Source organism: Amphiura filiformis, chromosome 3, assembly GCF_039555335.1.
Source record: "Amphiura filiformis chromosome 3, Afil_fr2py, whole genome shotgun sequence".
NCBI lineage: Eukaryota > Metazoa > Echinodermata > Ophiuroidea > Amphilepidida > Amphiuridae > Amphiura > Amphiura filiformis.
In genome coordinates, this window is record NC_092630.1 from 31,852,440 (window position 1) to 31,873,934 (window position 21,495).

At 36.6% G+C, this 21,495-nt stretch overlaps 1 protein-coding gene across 1 annotated transcript in view; it reads right to left on the minus strand.

Annotated features, from left to right (window-relative positions):
- Positions 1–21,495, minus strand: part of LOC140147193 (uncharacterized) — a 106,251-nt gene that overhangs the window by 61,038 nt on the left and 23,718 nt on the right. Inside the window, exons 29-43 of the mRNA XM_072168972.1 lie at positions 20,854–21,345; positions 20,224–20,400; positions 19,023–19,139; positions 18,287–18,427; positions 17,197–17,322; positions 15,998–16,211; positions 14,846–15,000; positions 12,256–12,363; positions 11,586–11,771; positions 11,221–11,349; positions 10,202–10,693; positions 9,111–9,380; positions 8,039–8,296; positions 2,914–3,405; positions 1,561–1,695 (exon numbers count right to left, since the gene is read on the minus strand). Of these exons, the coding sequence (XP_072025073.1) occupies positions 1,561–1,695; positions 2,914–3,405; positions 8,039–8,296; positions 9,111–9,380; positions 10,202–10,693; positions 11,221–11,349; positions 11,586–11,771; positions 12,256–12,363; positions 14,846–15,000; positions 15,998–16,211; positions 17,197–17,322; positions 18,287–18,427; positions 19,023–19,139; positions 20,224–20,400; positions 20,854–21,345 (3,492 nt within the window). The remainder of the gene's footprint in view (positions 1–1,560; positions 1,696–2,913; positions 3,406–8,038; positions 8,297–9,110; positions 9,381–10,201; positions 10,694–11,220; positions 11,350–11,585; positions 11,772–12,255; positions 12,364–14,845; positions 15,001–15,997; positions 16,212–17,196; positions 17,323–18,286; positions 18,428–19,022; positions 19,140–20,223; positions 20,401–20,853; positions 21,346–21,495) is intronic.

Below are 21,495 nucleotides of genomic sequence, written 5' to 3' on the forward strand. Positions count from 1 at the left end.
TTGATAAATGTGTTATTAAAAGAATAGGTCATATCCAAAGGAAGTTAGAAACCACATCACATCAGATTAAACACAACCAGACTCCCTCTGTTAGGATTGCTTCAAGTAAACCTATGAGTCTATATAAAATGATTAATAACATTATTTAAATGGCTTAATTGTGTGAACCCAAGATTAGATATATGTAGATCACCCTGCTCTCCAAACCAATGAAGTTGTCAAATCATTGTTAATCCAACTCTGAATTGCATGCTATGAAATGAAACCTTACATGAAAAAATAGCACCAAATATTACTAACTTAGCCATGGAATTTACTCTTTTGTGTACAGATAGTCAAAGTTGAACTAATTCTTCATTTAGACTCATTACACTCATTACAGTGTACCATCACTTTGTGCAATTATTACTAAGTAAAACATTCTACTTTGCTTTTAATCACAAAGTGCTATCTTTTCATTGGACAAGTTTCTAGATTCTGGAAAGTGCCTGCCTCCATTATTCAGCCATATCATGCTAAAGTTTGTTCAGCTTATATAAGGCTAAAATTATTTGGCTTTTGTTACTGCGCGAGTAAATTAAGTCCCAACTCACACTCCCGTAAATTCACATACACATGCGTCAGTCATGCATTACACAACACACAACTAGCGTAAGCACTTTGCCCAACCAGGCGGCGGATGACATGATCGAGCCGGCAACTCGTGAAACCGCCCGGCCGTATGGCATTTTCCATGTACTCGGTTAGTTTTGTGGGGTTCATTATCGAACCCCAACGGTTTTAGCTTGTAATTATATTATTTATCAACATAGGCCTATTTGTTTGTGATATTTCAAGCGTTTTAAAATTTCAAAATAATCCCATTCAATTACACGGTTGACGATGAAAATTTACTGAATTTAGGGACTGCCGTCATACACCACCTGGCCCAACGGTGTGCATGCCATTCTATATCAAATACACAATGTTATGAGCCTTATATAAGCCGAACAAACTTTAACAGTTGAATATGCTAAAAACATTAATCAATTCAACTTCACTTCTCCATACACTCTACAGTAAATGTGCGCACCATTTGTGCTGTGTTTAACCTCCAGCTTCCTTCATTTCATTGCGCTGTTTAGGGTTTGATTTTCAATCAAACAGCAACATACTCGTCAGTCGTCAATCTACTTGTATCTATTTCTTTGCATGTACCACTCTACACATATCCCTTACATTCCTTGCTGTACCCTGCCATTTAGTACACATTGTATTATATTTACTTGGATAATAGCTGAAATCAGTTAATTGGTAATTATCAATCTCTACAAGTACCAAAAACCAGTCAAACCAATTCAGTTTGGGGTTTTTATTGACAAGGGTTTACAGGAGGTGCTTATGTGGGGACAATGTAGAGGGTAGTACATACACATATGGGTGGACAATACTGGGGGTACTACATAGGCACATATGTAATTAGGATTAATTGATACAAATACAGGTTGGATTATGGATTGTGTTACTATATGTAGTAATCCCTATAGCAGAGAGGAATCTGGATGTGCAGTTTACAATCACCTGAAGTATCGCAATTTAATTCGTCGCTAAAATCACCACAATCATAAACACCATCACACAACCACATGGATGGAAGACAGTAGGAATTATCAGGACATCGATATGAATCAGTGAAGTTACAAGGAAGTAGTGTTGCTGTATGTAAAACAAGACAAGCAACAATTATCCTTGTTACACTGGTCAAATTTGAACAAAGAATTCAAAATTAATGATAGTTAAGAATTTTTTTTATCAACAGGTCTACATTTTATGTATGGTGCTGCTATCTTCCTTGGCCAAAATAGATTGCAGAATTTAAAGTATAATTGTGCAGTTCTCAGCTTGTGCGGGTCTCAACGCAAAGCGTCAGTCACAATGACTCCACCTTAACACATGTTGTAGTAAATATTGCAAATTAGCTCATTGTCATTATAATCACTATGCAAATTAGACCCCCAAAAAAGTTTGAAGAATATCGTTGCCTATCCATTCAAGAGATACAGCATTCGGATGGACGAATGGCTAATTTTAGTGCAAAATATGCAAATCAGCTCATTATCATAATAAATATGCAAATTAGACCACCCCCAAAGTAGCCAAAGTTTCTGACTGTGGTCTAGAATATTCAAAGTTAATCCACCTCTCGATTCAAGAGCTACAGCATCCAGACAGACAGGGTACACACATACAGATGGACAGACATTGCAAAAACAGTATGCCTCGAGGTGGAGGCATAAAAACATTTTAAGAATGAAAACAAAAAATGTAACATTTGACAAAATAACACTACACAGCACTTTGCAAGTTTTAGAATTTGACATACTGATGAATGTATGCTAAACTACAACACAGAAAAGTAATATTCACAGCAATCTAGTTAGTGTTTGTGAAAACAACAAGAATTCTTCAAAGAGTGAAATGTTATTTCTACTATTATTTATGATCAGCTCATAATAGGCAAGAATTATTGAGGTTTTTGCATGCCAGTCATACTATATTTATAACACAGTTCGTGTAGGCGTTGCGCCCAATTGTGGGTACACCATTCTATATCAATCCAAGATGTTATGAGACCTGCCTATTATGAGCTGATCACAGTATAAGAATGATACAATTTGTTTTAAATCTACTAAAAGAGAATTTTAAGATCAACAAATCTACTAATAGAGAATCTTAAGATCTCATCTATCTTTGAGAAGAGACATACAATATAGAGCTGTTACCATGCCAACTTTCATGAATTGGACATACAAAGAAATAACAAGGTGATCATACAACACACAAACTAGCTAATATAGGGTTAAGAGAACTAAATTTTCTTACCACATCATTCAGGCATTTATTAGTGTAAAATAACAATAGTTTTTAGCTTACTTGGTTCCAATGTTGATCCTTGTGTTGGTAGACCACAGAGGTCAATACCTTCATCACTGCCATCAACACAATCTGATTCACCATCACAAACCCAAGTACCATTGATGCATCCACCATCAGTACATTCAAACTCTAATGATAAGTCACAGACACAGCCATCAACTTCATCACTGTTGTCTTCACAGTCATTGAAATAATCACAGCGGAACACTTCAGGAATGCAGTTACCATTGGCACATTGATAAGCTCCTTCAGCACATTCTGAACAACCATCTTCATCACTGCCATCAGAACAATCTGGTTCACCATCACATGTCCAAGTAGCGTTGACACACCCACCACTGACACATTGGAACTCAATGCTTGGATCACAGACACAGCCATCAACTTCATCACTGTTGTCACCACAATCGTTGAAGTAGTCACAACGATAAGATTCTTGAATGCAAGTCAGGTCATCAGCACATTTGTATTCAGCGTCTGAACAATTTGCTGTATATCAGAAAGGTTTTTAAGAAAATTATTTTACTTTAGAAAGAAATGAAGTATATTCACAACTGCTATTTCCCAATTATTTTCTGAAACAATCCTACACATTCTCTTTGTAATTGTTTATTTCAAAACAAACTACTGTCTGTTCAATTAGCTTAGATTCTTGAATTTTTAAGATATTTGAAAAAATAAAAAATTGTGATCAAAGTCATCAAAGAAAAGTGTTAGCACAGCCTTAGACCTAACATGATTTATACTTTTCAAATTCAAAAGTTCAATTTAAAACCCCATTTCTTTTCAATTTTGGTCTTTTCCGCGATATTCTTATAAAAAAGCCGTGAGAACGTCGGGTACCATAAACTTTTTGAATCAATCCATTTAGAGCAATGGGGACGAATGTCACAATGCTTGCGGAGATAGTATTTATTCGACCATCCGCATCAGGAAGTATTGGTCAGCAAAATAATTATTTGCCAGTATGCCTAATTTGTGTTGAAACCCTACTGTTGAAACAATACGTTATTATTTATGAACTAAGGTTTTCTAAAACAGGCACAGCTTATATAAGGCCGTGTGTCCTGAACTTGCCACCCTTAGCGTTACATGACAAATATTATGAATTTTTACACCAACCGGGTTTCTAATTAGATTATCTCCACAATCATCAACCCTAAACTAGCAAAAGTATACATTTTTGGAAAGCTGAAGGCATAAGCAATTCAAATATTATACATTTTACTCGTTAAACAGGGTGACCTGCAAGTTATACAGGGTGGAATAAAAAAGATTTTGATAAAAAATGGGCCACTCAATGCATTGCTTATTACCAACTTGTAATAAACTGGAAGTAAACAACATTCATTTGGTTAGAGGATATGGAGAGCCAACTGACTTTGGAAGAAACCAAAATCACAGCTGTTTGGTAATCTCGGAATATAGGGTGTCCCAAAGTATGTAAGATTTTTTTACAATTCAACATATTTTGAACCTAAACATTTTCTCCCTAACCTATACAGAAAAAATATGTCCATATTTAGATTCCTCGTCAAATTTCCTTCAGAAAATCTATACTTTGACTATGATAGGATAAGTAATTAAAATTTTACAGTAACTTTTAGATTTTGAAGACATCTGCATTACTTACTACAGTGTTTAATATGACAACGGGTAGTTTTGTTTGGAAAAGTTTGTATTTTCTAGACTAAACCAATCATAAATGATTAAAAACAATTAGTAGAATTGTTTAGCTGTTAGGCCATTAGTCTTTTAGATGCTAAATAGAGTCCAAATCCAATTGACAGCCTTTACAGAAGCAGATTACGCACTAAAATACCAATCCCATAGAGTTTGTGTGTACCACATCCCCACCACCACATCCCCACCACCGCCACCCTGCCCATTCTGAATTCTATGAAGCACAGTGTCAGTATTAAAAAAGTTCAAGTATTTCTTTTTACAGGGTTGAAAGTGCATTTTATTTAGCAATAAAATGAGACCACAAGCATGACAATAACTTCTTGCTTGACAGAGATATGTTCATTTGTTTTGAGTCGACTTTGGCAAAATGTAACGTCGCCACCTTTTTTTTGGTGGCGAGCTCAATACACACGACCATAAATACATTCCTTGCGATTTATTTATTTATTTATTTATTTATTTATTTATTTATTTATTTATTTATTTATTTATTTATTTATTTATTTATTTATTTATTTATTGTGTGTATGGGTCTGAGAATGGGTCTGAGAAGGTGTAGGCCTATAGGCCTATTATAAAACTACACATTTATTTTCAATTTGTTATTTCGTTTTGTTTGTTGAATACAAACTGAAAAACCGTGAAACAAAAGAACTTTTGTACAAGAAAATATTATTTAAAACAATCAGGTTACAGAAAACAAAGTCACTGTATCTGAAAATGTCAAGTGAATGCTGATATTCTTGGGAAGGAATGGTGGTATTAAACAAAACTCAATTTACATTGAAGTGAAGTTGAAGAACGAAATCCTAGTGTTTAGGGAAAAATAATGCTCAGAATAATGTTATGCATAAAAGCGTAATCGCGCCATATAATTTACGTGTAACAAAAACAGGTGGACCATCATCACCTATAGAACCTATCCAATAACCCAAACGGTATAACAATTGAAATGGCAGGACAGATTGGTGGACAGATTGTTTTGCTAAATTGGATAGGGTCTATGCCCTAAGTTGAGAATGGACCGTCCCACTCGATTTGTAAAAGGTCGCGAACCCTTTCGGTGGACCCAAGTAACTGCCTAAAATGAGGCAAAATTGAAAAGAAATGGGGTTTTAAATTGAACTTTGGAATTTGAAAAGTATAAATCACGTTAGGTCTAAGGCTGTGCTAACACTTTTCTTTGATGACTTTGGCCACAAGTTTTTATTTTTTCAAATATCTTAAAAATTCAAGAATCTAAGCTAATTGAACAGACAGTAGAAGAAATCTATATGGATTTAAAAACAAAAACAAAATCATAATCTTTTTTTCAAATTCATTTATTTCCTTTGAAATGTTTTAATCAATTCTGCAATCCATAAACTATAAATATACTGTAATCATAATCCCCTTTAATTCACTAGTAGTAGAATGTAAATTCCTCCTCTTGAAGGAGCACCAACGCAAGTTTGGTAAAGATGACTTAGATGAGACAAAAACATATAATTTCACAAGACAAAAGCCACCACCATAAGCGAAGAAAAATGACACATACACAGCCACCACCATCCAATGCAAATGAAAGATAAACTACCCATAAGTGTTAGATGATGATACAACAAAAAAATGTTTTGCAAAAGAGTTCATGAGCATGGAAAGGATGGCAGCTTACAAGTGAAAAACTATATGGGTTGCTACAAGTCAGTCAGCTTCATAAGTAATGAGTCTACTCCTATGATGATGGGGGGAAAATCACATGACAAAATGTACTGGATCACCCAAGGGGTTTTAAAAGCTTACATTTACTTAAGATACATCTTGATGTCAACTGTGGAGCTTAATCCCCTCCCTATCCTCAACCCCTCCCCCCTTTCTCCCCAATCAATGTTGGGTACTTCCACAACAGCAGAAACAAAATGTCATGATTCAACATTGATTGGATGGAAAAGGGGATGATTAGATGAGCGATGTCGCCAGGTCCGAACATTGTACCGGCGCCAGCTGAATTCAAGTACGCTAAGAGGGCATAGGCATGGAACATTCCAATCTATGTGTTTATTAATCTATGGATGTAGCTCTGTCTTGTATCTTCCAAAGGCAGAAGTGAGTGTAATTTTCAGCATCTACTTCCCACAAACAGGGTCTTAGCTAGAAATTGAGGTTTGCCTATCATTAGAATAAAAATGCCTGTCCTAATTTGACCTTTAAAACATTTACCAGACCTCTACAGCCCATTGGGGTTCAAAGAGTCCAAATATGTCTTGCTATGGCCTTGATTTTCAAAGCTGGTCTACTAAAAAGGTCAACAGCCTTTGTCAATACCTACAATTATAATGCAGCACCTGTCAAAGGAATTAATTTCGCCCGTCCCAGGAGCAAACTAAAATGATGGCCAGACGGGTGGCTAGCTAAGACACTGCCCAGAAATGATTTGTTGCAACATAAGTCTTCTTGAATCTGGCTCTACTTGCCTGTAGTATAGAGGTTCTAGTGAAAAGTGTGCCCTTGATTGGTGCTCTTTGGACATTGATGTTGTTGTTATCAACTGAACTCCACTAATGGTGGGGTTGGAATGCTATATCTGTTTTTGTAGGCAAATAATTCTCAGTTGCTTCTCTAGTTCTGGTTTTGTTCAAACACTTCATACAAAATCAGGTAAGAAGGAAATTGTGTGCAGTACATCAGAAGATTCAATTGTTCTGAACTGTGTTCAAGTAGTATCTTGGGACTTCTTTCTTGAATGCTTTGGTTTCTTGCATATCTACTTTTCTTTGAGGAAGCTGGTTCCAATCTTAGTCTTTCTTCCCTGTTGGTCTGTGGAACACTGGTCAGGCAGCCATTTTGTGCATAAGGGTGAATCCATTCACATTGCGCCCAAGTTCTAAGGTTTATCCCATCCCTGACAGTATTTCTCCAATTCTTCATTGTAGGAAAGGCAAGCAGTAGAAGAACAAGATGTCTGAAGTCTTGACAAACTAGCTAGGTGATTTGATATCCTTACTTGCCAGTTGGTAAACAGAGATTTCTCTTAACAAAGACATTCAGGAATCTATTGCTGACAAGTGGGTTGACACCATTTCTTCCATTTAAGCCTACTCCCATAACCATGTAGGTTAATTTGTCTTAGGAGTTTCAGCCTGTCATTGTTAAGCTCTTTGTTGGAACGACTAATTGATCCGAGAAGACCTCTAGAGGTGAGTGCATGCAGTTTCAACTATAGCATTATCTTGAAGGGCTGGACATTCTTCCATTTACTATGAGGACATTACTTTTGTCAGGATCAAAAACATGATGGCATATTTCATTTGATATCAAGTATACCAATCCTTAAACTAGATGATTGAAGAGAAGATGAATGAAGGAGGAGGTTTGATGTCAGGTTATGTGGATTATGATGAAGTGTCATGGCAACAATTAGGTGTGTCTGTGAGTCAACAAGTTAGCTATAGCTTACAAGGTTTTGGTGTAACAGTTGGTGTCACACATATATCAGCTGCTTCATCACTACCATCAACACAATCTGATCCCCCATCACAAACCCAAGTGGCATTGATACAGCCACCTGCTACACATTGGAACTCAGTGCTTAGATCACACACACAGCCATCTATCTCATCAGTAAAATCCCCACAATCGTCCAACCAATCACAGTGGTATAATTCAGGAATGCAGACACCAGACGGACATTGGTACTCATCATCTGAACACCCACCTGTCAAAGTTACATACTCTTAAGTTAATGTTAGCACTTAGAAAATAACTTTACCCCCATCAAATAAATATAGCAAGTAGTAGTTTGTACCATTTCAAAAAAGTTGAACTGACTTTCAGCACAGGAATTGCAATCCAACTAACCTTGAATGTACAATTCCTGTGCTGAAAACTTTTTTTAGTTGTTTGTTGCCAGCACATATAAAAGGAAGGAAGGAAGGTTTTATTTCAAACTCTAATGGTGACCCGCAGGTCAAATTGCTAGAATTGTACATTAAACACACCTAAACAGACACAATGCAATTTGCAGGCAGCAGCTTAATCAGCGCCAATATTGCAACATTGAAACAAACAACTATACAAACATCCAATCCAACCCAACCACATCCCCCAGTAGGCAATGAGGATAAAGCCCCTTGCCCAAGGACACAACACGTTAGCACGAGCGGGGCTCGAACTCACAACCTATGGATTATGAGTCGGGCACCTTATCCACTCGGCCACACATGCTCCCACGTCAAGTTTATATCATAGTAATAATGCTTTGTTCAATCTGAAATCATTCAAATCTGTTCTGACTGATCAGAACTATGCCATTGGATCTTGACAATAACTAACATTGACACACATAAAGCTGTGTGACCTAGCATCGTCTGTACAGGTCGAAAGCAACTAATCTGGTATGTTATGGTAACCTTTAAGTGTCATTTAAAAGAATCACTTAAATTTCAAATGTTTTATAACATGTACTTTTCAATGGAATGTACATTACATTTTACTCCTACATAGATCTACACTAAGATTATGTTCCCTACCTGGAGGAGGTGATGTTGTAGGTACAACGGTTGTGTAGCCACATAAATCTGCTGTTTCATCGCTGCCATCAAAGCAATCGGCTTCACCATCACAAACCCATGTACGTTTGATGCATCCACCGGCTGTACAGCTGAATTCAATACTTGGCTTGCAGACACAGTCATTGACTTCATCACTGTTGTCTTCACAGTCAGCAAAATAATCACATTTCCATTCCTCTGGGATGCAGTTGCCATTGGCGCATTGATATTCACCCTCAGCACAATCACCTGTCAAGCAAAACAAACAATTTGAAGTGCTTTTCTTACTCAAAAAATAACACATTTATATTGCACATTTTCTTTGATAACATAAATCTGCTGGAACATTAAAAGGGTTGTGTTACAGAAGTAAAACTTTGGGAAACATCATTAGCAAGTAAACATGTGAATTTGAAATTACTTTACACCTTTAATGTGACCCTACTCTAGAGGGATGGCTCTCTGTCATGGTACATTTACTCAATACCACATGCACTATGGGGAGAGTGGAAGTTTGACAGATGTTGCCATGTGCACCCTATTATGCATTTAAATTCCATATTATACTTGGAAAGGTCTGCTACTTTAACAAGAGCTTTTTTGACCTTCCATATAATTTCTACATTAAAGTATAAATACTGTGTTATAATTTGATCAGCTCGTAATTGGCGGGGAATTGTTAGACTTTTACCACTACGCCGAAAAGTAAACCCATACTAAGAGTGATTTAGATGACCTGTCAGGGCTATATTGTGCATGTTAAATAAAGTAGACAAAGTATATAGGGCTTAAATTAATAATATTTGATACTTCTGGCAAAATGTCAAAAGACAATTCTCGAAATAAAATACATAGATATTAATCCGCGATGTTATAAGGCCCGCCGATTAAGAGCTGATCTATAGAGATGTGATAACATTTGACAAATCATGCAAAATATACACATGGTCTCAATAAAGCATTAACACAAGTAAGGTCAGTGTACCTTAGATAAATAATCATAATTTTTATCACACAAAAGAATGTTTAAGATTTAAATCCAGAAGGAAATCTTCTGAACTTGGTCTCACCTGGTGCTAGTGTTGGTCCTTGTGTTGGTACGATGCAAAGATCTGCTGCTTCATCACTGCCATCAAAGCAGTCTGCTTCACCATCACATGCCCAATTGCCATCAATACAAGCACCATCAAGGCATTGGAATTCAACGCTTAGGTCACACACACAGCCATCAATTTCATCACTGTTGTCTTCACAGTCATTGAAATAATCACAGCGTAATTGTTCAAGTACGCAGTTGCCATTGCCACATGTGTAGGCATTGTCGGCACATTCTGAGCAACCTTCTTCATCACTGCCATCAAAACAATCTGGTACACCATCACACACCCAAGTAGTATTAACACAACCACCGGTAACACATTGAAACTCCATATTTGGATTGCATTCACAGCCATCAACTTCATCACTGTTGTCTCCGCAGTCATTGATGTAATCACAGCGGAAAGACCCAGGGAGACAAGTCATGCTATTGGGACAAGCATATTCTCCTTCAGCACAATTATCTAAAGAAAATAAATGAAAACAAGAGATTAAAATACAATGATAAGTGGTGGGGAGAGGGTATCCCATATGCTTACAAGAGCAGCATAAAACTTTTTGCATAACTGGCTAATATATCATCGCTGGGCAGGAAAAACCTCTTATTTGTCATTGGCACCTGAACATGTTTAAAGCAAAACCTCCCATGTAAGCTGTTGGCAATTTTGTTTGAAACATGTTCAGAGGCCACAAGCATATTGGAGGTTTTTCCTGCCCAACGACAATATACTCATTCTTGCAGAAACCCCTGTGATAAAGACAGAAGATTTCTACAAACAGCGCCACAAGGGGATACAAGCAAAGCAGATTTATAAATCACACATCAGATCTCTTGGCCTTTGTAAATTGATATTGGATTCACTTTTCGGCGATTCGCAGCGAGTGATATTTAGTGTTTTTGGCAAGTTGAAATTGAGTTTGGGTGAGCGGTGGCGAGCGAGAGCGATCGCTCACCTCAAAAGGCAAAGTCTGACATTACATCATTTCTTACCTGGGCTACAATTTTGTTCATCAGCCCCATCCATACAGTCTTGTTTCCCATCACATATGAAATTCATGGGTAAGCATCGGTAGTAATTATCTTTTGGAGCCTCACACGTAAACAGACCTTCCATACAAGCTGCAAGACAACACAGATTAATTCTATCAGCATAATAAATTCTGAATCACTCCTACTTGGAAGTGTATACTAGAAAATCATCACATGGCTATAAACAGGATAGTATGAACATGAAATTCATCACTCTTGTTGAGTGTTTAAAGGCATGCTTGAATTATAATCATTAATTTGCTAATTTTAATGCTCTGTCAAAAGTTGCCAATAAATTTTAGCAGGAGAGAAGAAAGAGTACTTACGTCCATTGCATTCCTCATCTGAAAGCATTTGTCCATTTAAGTCATAGAATTCAGCAGAGCATTCTCCACATCGATTGATCTCACATTGTTTGAATGGACCATAAGCTGGACACAAAGACACATTGCTACATAGGTCCTGGAGAAGACAGGTGATTTCTGGTATTTCTGGTACTCCCTCAGGACAAGCTGCAAACAAAATCAGAGAAAGTGTGTGGATTTTCATTTTGTTCATTGCTCATTTTATGGTGCACAAAACAATTAATATATGATGATACAATTAATCGGTATAAAATAAAAGGTTATCAATTTTCCTATGTCCACCTTTGGTATGTGCTACAGGTTTACTATCAATGCCAATTTTATTCTTAAGTGTTGATCCCTGCTTGTTAGATACATTTTGAGTAACAAAATCTCAGTCAGTGTTTATGATTTATACTGTTCAATAACCTACAAGCCAGGACACAGTTTACACAATGCTGTTGATCACAATGGCCCAAGTCACATCATATAATATATCCTACTCAATGTACTATAAACCTTTGCAATCATGATAAGCTCCCGGACTTTCACAAAAGCAGCTAAATGCAAATGCCTCTAGATGCTGTGCACCACTATGCATTTATGCTAAAATGTAAATTATACAATTATCATCAAAAAGATGTGTACTTACGACAGAGCTGCGTTTCATCTGATCCATCAATACAGTGCATAAATCCATCACATATTTGGATTTCTGTCAGGACCTGTAGATCCGAGGTGGAGACACATGTTGGGATGTCTATGGTAGAAGAAAATGTAACAAAATAGTTAACTTACTACACAATACACTTCCCTATGGACATAATAGCCTTCACTATGGACATAAGACTTCACTATGGACATAATAAGACTACACTATAGACATAATTGCCATTTTCAAATCTTTCAGCATTAATTGCCGTGCACAGCGCGTAATTTGTTAACTTCTTGGTCTGCCAGCTGTGCATGCATGTCATTGTGTTATGCTTCTGGCAAGAAGTAGCAAACTGTTTATTTCATTAATCTCCATCACTTGCAATGATATCAACAATGACATAATCTATATAAATAAAAGGAAGTCGCTAAATCTTGTGCGCGAATAGACTCAGAGATGATTTCACTTTCAGCTCTGATTTATTGGTACATTGATCGGGTACATATTGCCATTAAACCATCTGAGGTTCATTTGTGCAAAAATTGGTGGTAACTAAGAGAATAACATAAAAACTGTCGTGTTGCTATGCAAAATCGATCGCAGTGGCATTGTGGGTAATAAGGACAGTGTGAACGGCGTAATAATATTTCCATTAGAAAACCATACGCAGAGCAACATTGCCCCGTTTTCTGCCAACTGCGAGGTGGCCAAGAAATGATTCAGGCTATCTAGATGCACAACAGCGCATAATTTAATAATGATCTTACGAGCTTTTCGTCCCTGCGCAGATCTACGCGCCCATTTACCGCCACTGCATCAAGGTTGGCAGCCAAGAAATTAAGGCTAGGACGCGTGAATCAGGTCTTTGCGTCATCACTAAGGTAACGTAGGAAACAGTGGTCTGGTAGTCTAGAGTGGTGATGGTGCCTGCGTGGAGACCGGGGGTGCAGACAGTCAGTGTACGATTTCATTATTTATTCTAGGCCTATGAATCGTCCGGAGATTGAGGAATATATACGGGAAATGCATTGCACTTTATTTGGTTGAAAACGGTCAACAAATATGGTTAAAACCGAATTTTTTCCGGGCCTTTGTATTGTCAAAACTCAGTGGTAGCGGCGATCGTAACTAACTGGCAGCGTTGGTGTTAGTGCGTTGGCGTACAAGGGATGTGACTTCGCGCTTGACGGGTCGCATATGCATAGGCCAACTTTCCGTGCCAGAGAAATAGAAAAGAAAGAAAGTAGGACAAAACTGAAAAGGTAGGCCTACTATGGATGGGTTATGGGTACAGGGTTGTGGATTAGAGTAAATAAATAAATAAATCTATATAAATAAAAGGAAGATGCATATGCATAGGCCAACTTTCCGTACCAGAAAAGAAAAGAAAGTAGGACAAAAAGGGGTAATGGGTTTGGTTAAGATATTACCAAAATGATAAAAATCGTAAGGATAGGTACGGGAGGCAGGAAGGAACCTAAAAAATGAAAGAATAAATAAATAAATAAATAATTCATGAAAAAAGGAAGCTAAAATAATGAGAACAGAATTAAATACAAACGGGAAATCACAAGCTATAACTTACAAGCAGGAAATATGAAAAATGGGAACAAAATAATAGAAGAAAAAAACCTAAAGCTAAAAGGACAAATCTAAGTAAGGGTAGATTTATAAAATAATGCATATGAACGGGGTTCAATAACATTGGAACGGAAAATCACAAGCTAAGCAGCATATATCTATTGGAACAAAATAGATTTATGTAGAAGAAACTGAAAAGAAAGAAAGAATAAAATGAATAAAGAAGACAAAAAAAAGGTTACAATAACTAAATGAAACGAGAGCAAAATAAAGAAGGAAAGAAAAAGAAACTAATCAGGAAGCGTAAGAAAAAAAAAAGCTAAAATTAAAAACTAATCAGAAAATATAAGAAAAATTTAGCCAAAATAATGAAAACAGAATTAAATATATTAACATAAATAACGGAAATCACAAGCTAAGCAGCATAAAAAAAGAAGCTAAAAGGGAAGCGTAAGAAAGGACAGATTTAGAAAATAATGGGAATACGGTTAGGCCTAAATAAATAAATAACATGGAAACGGAAAATCCCAAGCTAAATAGCAATTTTTTTTTGGGAACAAACTAGACCCATGTAGAAGAAACTGAAAAGAAAGAAAGAAAGAAGCTAAATGGAAATGCAAGAAGGAACAGGTTTAGAAAAATGAAATTTACCTTTTCAATGATTCTACCTTTTCAGTAATTCCTCCTGTTTTAGTGATCGCTCCCATTTACTCATCTAGCGGGGACCCGCGCGAAGCGCGGGTATCCTGCTAGTTATTAAATATTTGTATGCAAAGCAGTTCAAAACTCCAGTGAGCTGGCTAGGATAAACAGGTGCATCAACTGTAGGACCATCCCCACATTACAATTGAAATATAACATAAGGAAGAAGAAAAAATTACAAACCCACACTAAATTGGCCTACAACCACAACACCTACTGACAGAATGTCACATACACAAAATGAGACAAAATTTGAATTTTTAAATCTGAATCACTTGGGAAGATTTATATACACTTGATTTACCTGTGTCATCTGTGACTGATAACTCAGCAATAAACAAGATGTCTTCATATGGTGTCTCTGATGTAATAGATATTGTTATCTGATTGGTGCCTACAGGAGATACCATATCCAGCAAGACAGAATCACCTGTATACTCTACACCATCTACTTGCCTCCTGTCAGGATGAGAAAATATTCAAGCATATTATCAACTGGAAGTGAATGGCCATTCATTTTGTTGTGGGTGACAACATGGTGTTGTCTGATAGTGCTCTATCACAGAAACAATTTGTCGGTCGCAACACATAGTGGCGTACATGAAGGACAAAGTATGTTCCCGATCAAAACGTTTTTTAAGGATACTCCTCCACTGTTATCTGCCAGTGGTCCCATTCCATTTGTAATTGAAGTTAAAGGTTCAATCTACTAAACTGTATCTTTAATAGTTAACAAGGAATAAATATTATAGGGTAATAGCTAGCTCTAAACCTATACGCCACTATGTGAAACAGAAAATTTTGAAAATCACTATACGCCACTATGTGTTGCGACCGACGAATTAACATACTAAATAAAGCTAAGTGACATGTGGGTATATTGAGGAACATACTATTAACTTTTGATTATTTAGTACAAGTTTCATCATATATTTTACTAAGATGAACATCACAGGTTTTGGTCAATTTTATCCTTGTATTTCCAGCCAGGAGGGGGTCTTGCCAATGCTGTATTGGGCTGGTTAATTTAATCTTTTATTATTCAGACACTAAAAACTAGTAATACTTATCACTGGGAACCACACCAAGTATTTGTAGATGAATCCAACGAGCCAAGTCATGGTCAGAATTTGATCGCCCATTATCGGGTCCCCGCATGCACCAAACAGGTGTTGTGAGTGCCCAATTGGGTGGATTAAACCCGCTTCAAATTCGATGTTAGATTCTTTTGTGTTGTAAACTGTCATCATTCTTTTGTCTACGTGTAACACGGGTGATAGAATGCAGTTTAAAATACCCTTCAAGGCCGCATAATTTCACATTTTAGGTGAGATAGCTGGGTCCCCGTCGCGGCTATGGCTGCCAATGAGGTGTAGGAATGTGTGAAATTGGATTCGTTTATACATTATCAATGGAAAATGTTCCTTTCTGTAGTGCTTAATAGGATAGTACTTACCCCATTGATTCATCACTGGCTTCAAAATTAAGGAATACATTATCAGCTGGTGATGACAAGACATAGATCTCGACATACAGACGGTAGCCTACAGGTGCAGTTGCTACCCATGTACATTCAAGCGCAGGACCAGGAAAGCTAATGGGTGGTTGGTAATTCAGGTCCACTGGATTATCACTGGTAACATAAAGTTCTGATGGAACATCGCCACAAACTGAAGGAGAATAAAAAAAGACATTATGTTCAGCTACTTGCAGTCCATATTCATTAAGGTTGTGACCATTGTATTCACTCCATGTACACATTAGTGAACACTTCTTCAGCATACTTGCTTTCATTTAATTTTGTTTAATATGGAAAATATTGGACCCATGTTTTACTGTCAAGTTTTGTTCCAATTTATGATTGACAAAATTAATGCACATTTTGACCGTTAGTATACAGCACTCAATCTTGATCCAAGTCAAACATTTCCTGCAGGTCTGACTACTAGATCGATAAATGACTTTGTGTGTATTAGTACACCGGAACCTTGATGTCATCTCCTCATTCACAATCACTGGTGCACAGTGTCATCGCCCTGATATCTTCATGGCAGAAATCGCCATGGTAGGTTGAATCCACAGCCACGCATGGCCATTTTGTTCCGACCTTTGAGACGCATAATGAGCCGAGGGACATCAGCCTGACATCCAACTAAGGCTACTGACAATAGCCTGGTAATTGACCTCTCAGTGTGTGAATGAGCATGTATACGCCATGATGAGGTCAATCATGGTCATCTGCTTTTAGACTGCATCCACGAGTGAGTGGAGCTAGCCTACGCTGCGCTATAGTTCGGCACATATAAAATCAGGATTTTTGTAAGTTTTTGAGTTCAAGACGCAAGCTAACGACTATTATATCCGTTCAATAAATATATTCAAGTGCAAGAAACAAAATCTGGCTTCTTTAGACTAAATCAATTACGGAGATATTCATCATTTTTACCCCGGTATCCAAAGATTTATCGTCTGAATATCAAATCGTGCATAGCACATTCACGTGTATCGATCCGGGTATTCATTTCAGTGTCTCTGCTGTATAATGTAATTATTAACCGGGCGATGAGGTATATAGCTTCACCTAAGACTTGTAATAGTTTAAAGAGTAGGATACACCCTAAACACACCAAAAAAGAATAAGTTAAAAATTCTTACCATCGTCACAAACATATCCTTCATCGGAACTGTCAGAACAATCATTCTCTCCATCACATATATAACCAGCATCAATACAAAAACCATTATCACATGTAAACTCATCCTCGTTACAACTCCTGCGAGCTGAAATAATCATACATGTTAAATTAATATAATAAGATATAGTGTCTTTCTATTGGGACTAATTTTATAGTATATACCAGTTAAGAGATAAAGGAGATTAATTCGACTCACTGGTAATTGAAGTACTCTACTCTTAGTTCAGAATGTCAAGAGTTTTTCTAACTGTGCATGTGACCTTTAGCTAGCAAACTCAAACTTAGGCAATGTGTGACAGAAGTTAGCATTTCTGCAACTGTAGAAATGCTAAATCCTCTCTTGGAACAGATACAAGCAAACAGTTCATCAAATCTACAAAGTACCATAGAAGTAAATTATGGATGATGTCCTTCTGGAAAATAGATGAATTATGAGCGTGTTGGGCACATTAATTTTTATGCTTTTGCTCTTTTGTTTTTACTTGTTTTCAGCAACTTGCTGATAATGATAGCTAATTTATAATAATACTTAATTTAATCTGTATATCAGGGATTCTCAATGCTGCCCCACCATGACATGACAAAAGGGCATAACATACATTTTTTGAGAAATGGAGTTATCACCTTAGGAAGGTCAATACATATTATATCTACCTATCAAAACTATAAAACACTTTAATTCTAACCTAGAACACTAATAAATAGCCAAATTAGGATTAGGTATCCTGTACAAGTCAATGCAGGCTGAGCACAGTTGTAATCAATTATCTCGAAATGATCAATATGTCAGTTATGTCCTTTTGTCATGGTGGGGCAGAATAGGTGACCCACTGACCATTGATAGTTGGTCCTTGAGCAACTCTAAAATGTACAGTAAACATAGCAAACCAAAGCAAGGCCCTCAAATAGATCTTTGGCATTTGTTTGGCCCTCCATGGCCTGTGAGCAACTATAATTGACAACTCCAGCTGTATATGTTCTGTAACACACTTAGTGGTTATTTTATTATGACCAGCCCAGCATTGCCATAAAACAACAAGTTTTCATACCGCATTGTTCTCCATGTAATGTCTCATTCTCATCCATTGCATCAGCGCAGTCTGCTTCACCATCACATAAATAAGACACCGGTATACAAGGTACATTGCCTGGTATAGGATTTTCACATAAATATTCACCTTCCTCACATTCTGTGATATCGTAAAAACAAAAAACATATATATCAAATTACTTCTTAAGGGTGGTCTTAACCCTGGAATTATGGAAACTTTTGGGCCTCATAACTGCTAATTTATTGGTCTAAAGTATATAAATGTGTACATATTTAGAATGGCAAAGACTTGATAAAATCATCTGTGAGGTCAATTCGGGCCAAAATGCTCATTTTTTGCCCAAAATCCCCCAAAAGGTTTTTTTTTGCCCAAATTTTTTGTTCACCGTAACAAAATAATTCTTGGGCCAAAAATTTGTTTAAAATATCTAGGAACCATTTGTTTTTGGAATTTTGAACCAACGTTGAGATATTTACTCCAAAAATGTTTAAAAAATGCTTAATTTTCAAAAAAATCATAAAAAATTTCAAATATTTTTGGTGAAGTTGGTCAAAATTAAAAAAAACCAAAAACGGTTCCTATACAGGAATATTATCCTCAGTAAATTTAAACAAAAAACGCAGAGAGACTAAGAGACACACAACAGGAGGGAGATAGGTACAGGGTGGGAAAAACTTACGACATTCCTCCCCACACAAAGGAGGGAGATAGATACACGGTGGGAAAAACTTACGACATTCCTCCTCATCAGAATTATCTCCACAGTCATTATCTCCTTCACATCTATACCAGTCTGGAATACACAGTCCATTAGCACAGGTGAATTCATTATCTAAGCACACACTTTGATCTGAAAGTAACACAAACAGCATTCTTGAATATTGGTGTAAACTGCAATTATGAGTTAATAAGTAAAACCATAACCTATGGACACTTTGTAAACACATTGCAACTACAATTGTGATCTGCATGCAGCATATATGTTAAAGAGGAACAAGCACATCTGGAATAATGAACTACATAATTGAGTTATGTGGCCCAGGGCATGTCAGTCCAGACACCACCTAAGTCCAGACATGTATACAAGTATACAGGAGTGTGATCTATAAGGACAAGGTCACCTACCAACTGGCCAGTTGACCAGGCCAACGTTAGTTCCTCTTTAAGCTTGATGACCATTGTACAATCTGTATCAGAATGATTGATGACCAGTGACTAAGTACAAAACTGCACAGCTAATGTTGGATACATTAGAAATGTCCTCAATGCAATGGAAATTATTAGAACAACCAAACTGGACATTTCAAGTTGAACCAATGTATGTGGCATTTGAAAGAGACAGTCTTTTCAATACATTGAAAATTGATGGGTATTGAAAGTCTATCATGTTAGGCTACAAAAAAAGGTTTAAGAAGACCACTAGTGTTGTTTTAAAATTCTACTGATTTTACCATTTATTTTATGTTTTTATTAATTCATATTTTTTTGGGACGGGGGAGCTTGTTCATGTTGATAATAAAATACTATAAGTACCATAAACAATGCATATTTTGTACGTATGCTAGTTTGAGAAATGGTTTAATTTAACATCACATAAGTAGTGAATATGTTTGTTTTCTGTAGTTCATCTGTAGATTCTGTTCACTTAATGTAAACTATTTATAGACAATTAGTTGGATACAAATTGACAATTGTATGGCTCCAAAGATGATATTGTCCAGTCCTATTCTGTAATTCCATATTCTTTATGCATTCCAATACAAACCTGATAATCAAGATATATAATAATAAATCTTCTGATTCAAGTCCAACTGTAATTATGTATTTAATTCAAGAGGGGCAATCAAGATTGTTATTTTTAAATACCTTTTCTACATTATATAAACCAATCTCAATCAGCACTTTTGCAAGTTACATTCCATCAAAATACTTACTACAATTATGTAATACAATGTCCTCGTCCTCAGCATTATAACAATCAGCATCACCGTCACATATCCAGTTAACAGGTATACATGGATTCTCATAGCCATATCCTGTTTCTGAACATGTGTATTCATCTATTCGCATAAAGTCCTGAAAATAACAAACAATAAAATGTAATGGAATACCTGTTTGAAAGTTCAATCATATGAACATTAAAGGATTTACACAAATCACTTATATTCAAGCTTTTGAGTTTTTGGAAGATATGCTAATGATAACAAAATCTCAGATGCCTTTAATTATGATCAGGTGCTAGGTATATACCGTATTTCATTGAATAGTTGCTCCCCTTCAAATAAATGCCCCAGCAGTTTTTGTGATGAAAATAGCCCTCAAACTAATGCCTCTGAACAAAGGGCCCAAGTTTATATGTTTTTGACTGCAATATTACAAATTTCACCTGAAAAGTTCATGAAAACAGTGCGTAAAATCTCATAACACTTACATTTTGTAATAGCCGCGACTGAAAATGGCCTCTAATAAACGCCTCCCTTTAATTAAGGAAATGTGGCATGTTAAACACCAATGTCATAACATCTCTTGATATCTTTCCTCTTTCTTCAATAATAAAGATTTACCTGGTTCCTCTGTTGGTCCTTGTGTTGATAGACCACATATATCCAAATCTTCATCACTGCCATTAACACAATCTGATTCACCATCACAAACCCAAGTACCATTGATGCATCCACCATCAGTACATTCAAACTCTAATGATAGGTCACAGACACAGCCATCAACTTCATCACTGTTGTCTTCACAGTCATTGAAATAATCACATCTCCATTCTTCAGGAATACAGTTGCCATTTGCACATTGATAAGCTCCTTCAGCACATTCTGAACAACCATCTTCATCACTGCCATCAAAACAATCTGGTTCACCATCACATGTCCAAGTAGCGTTGACACACCCACCACTGACACATTGGAAGTCAATGCTTGCATCACAGACACAGCCATCAACTTCATCACTGTTGTCTCCACAGTCATTGATGTAATCACAGCGGTACTCTTCAGGAACACAGGTCAGGCCATCAGCACATGCAAACTCACCTTCACTGCACAAAGCTTTATTTGAACGAAAGATGGAATGCACAAAATTAAACACTTCCCCAATTCTGGTAATCAATTTATTGATCCAAATATACTGCAGCTTCCCATAAAATGGGTTAACACATACATTTGGATGTAAATTTGAATTGTCTAGAATTTCAAGCT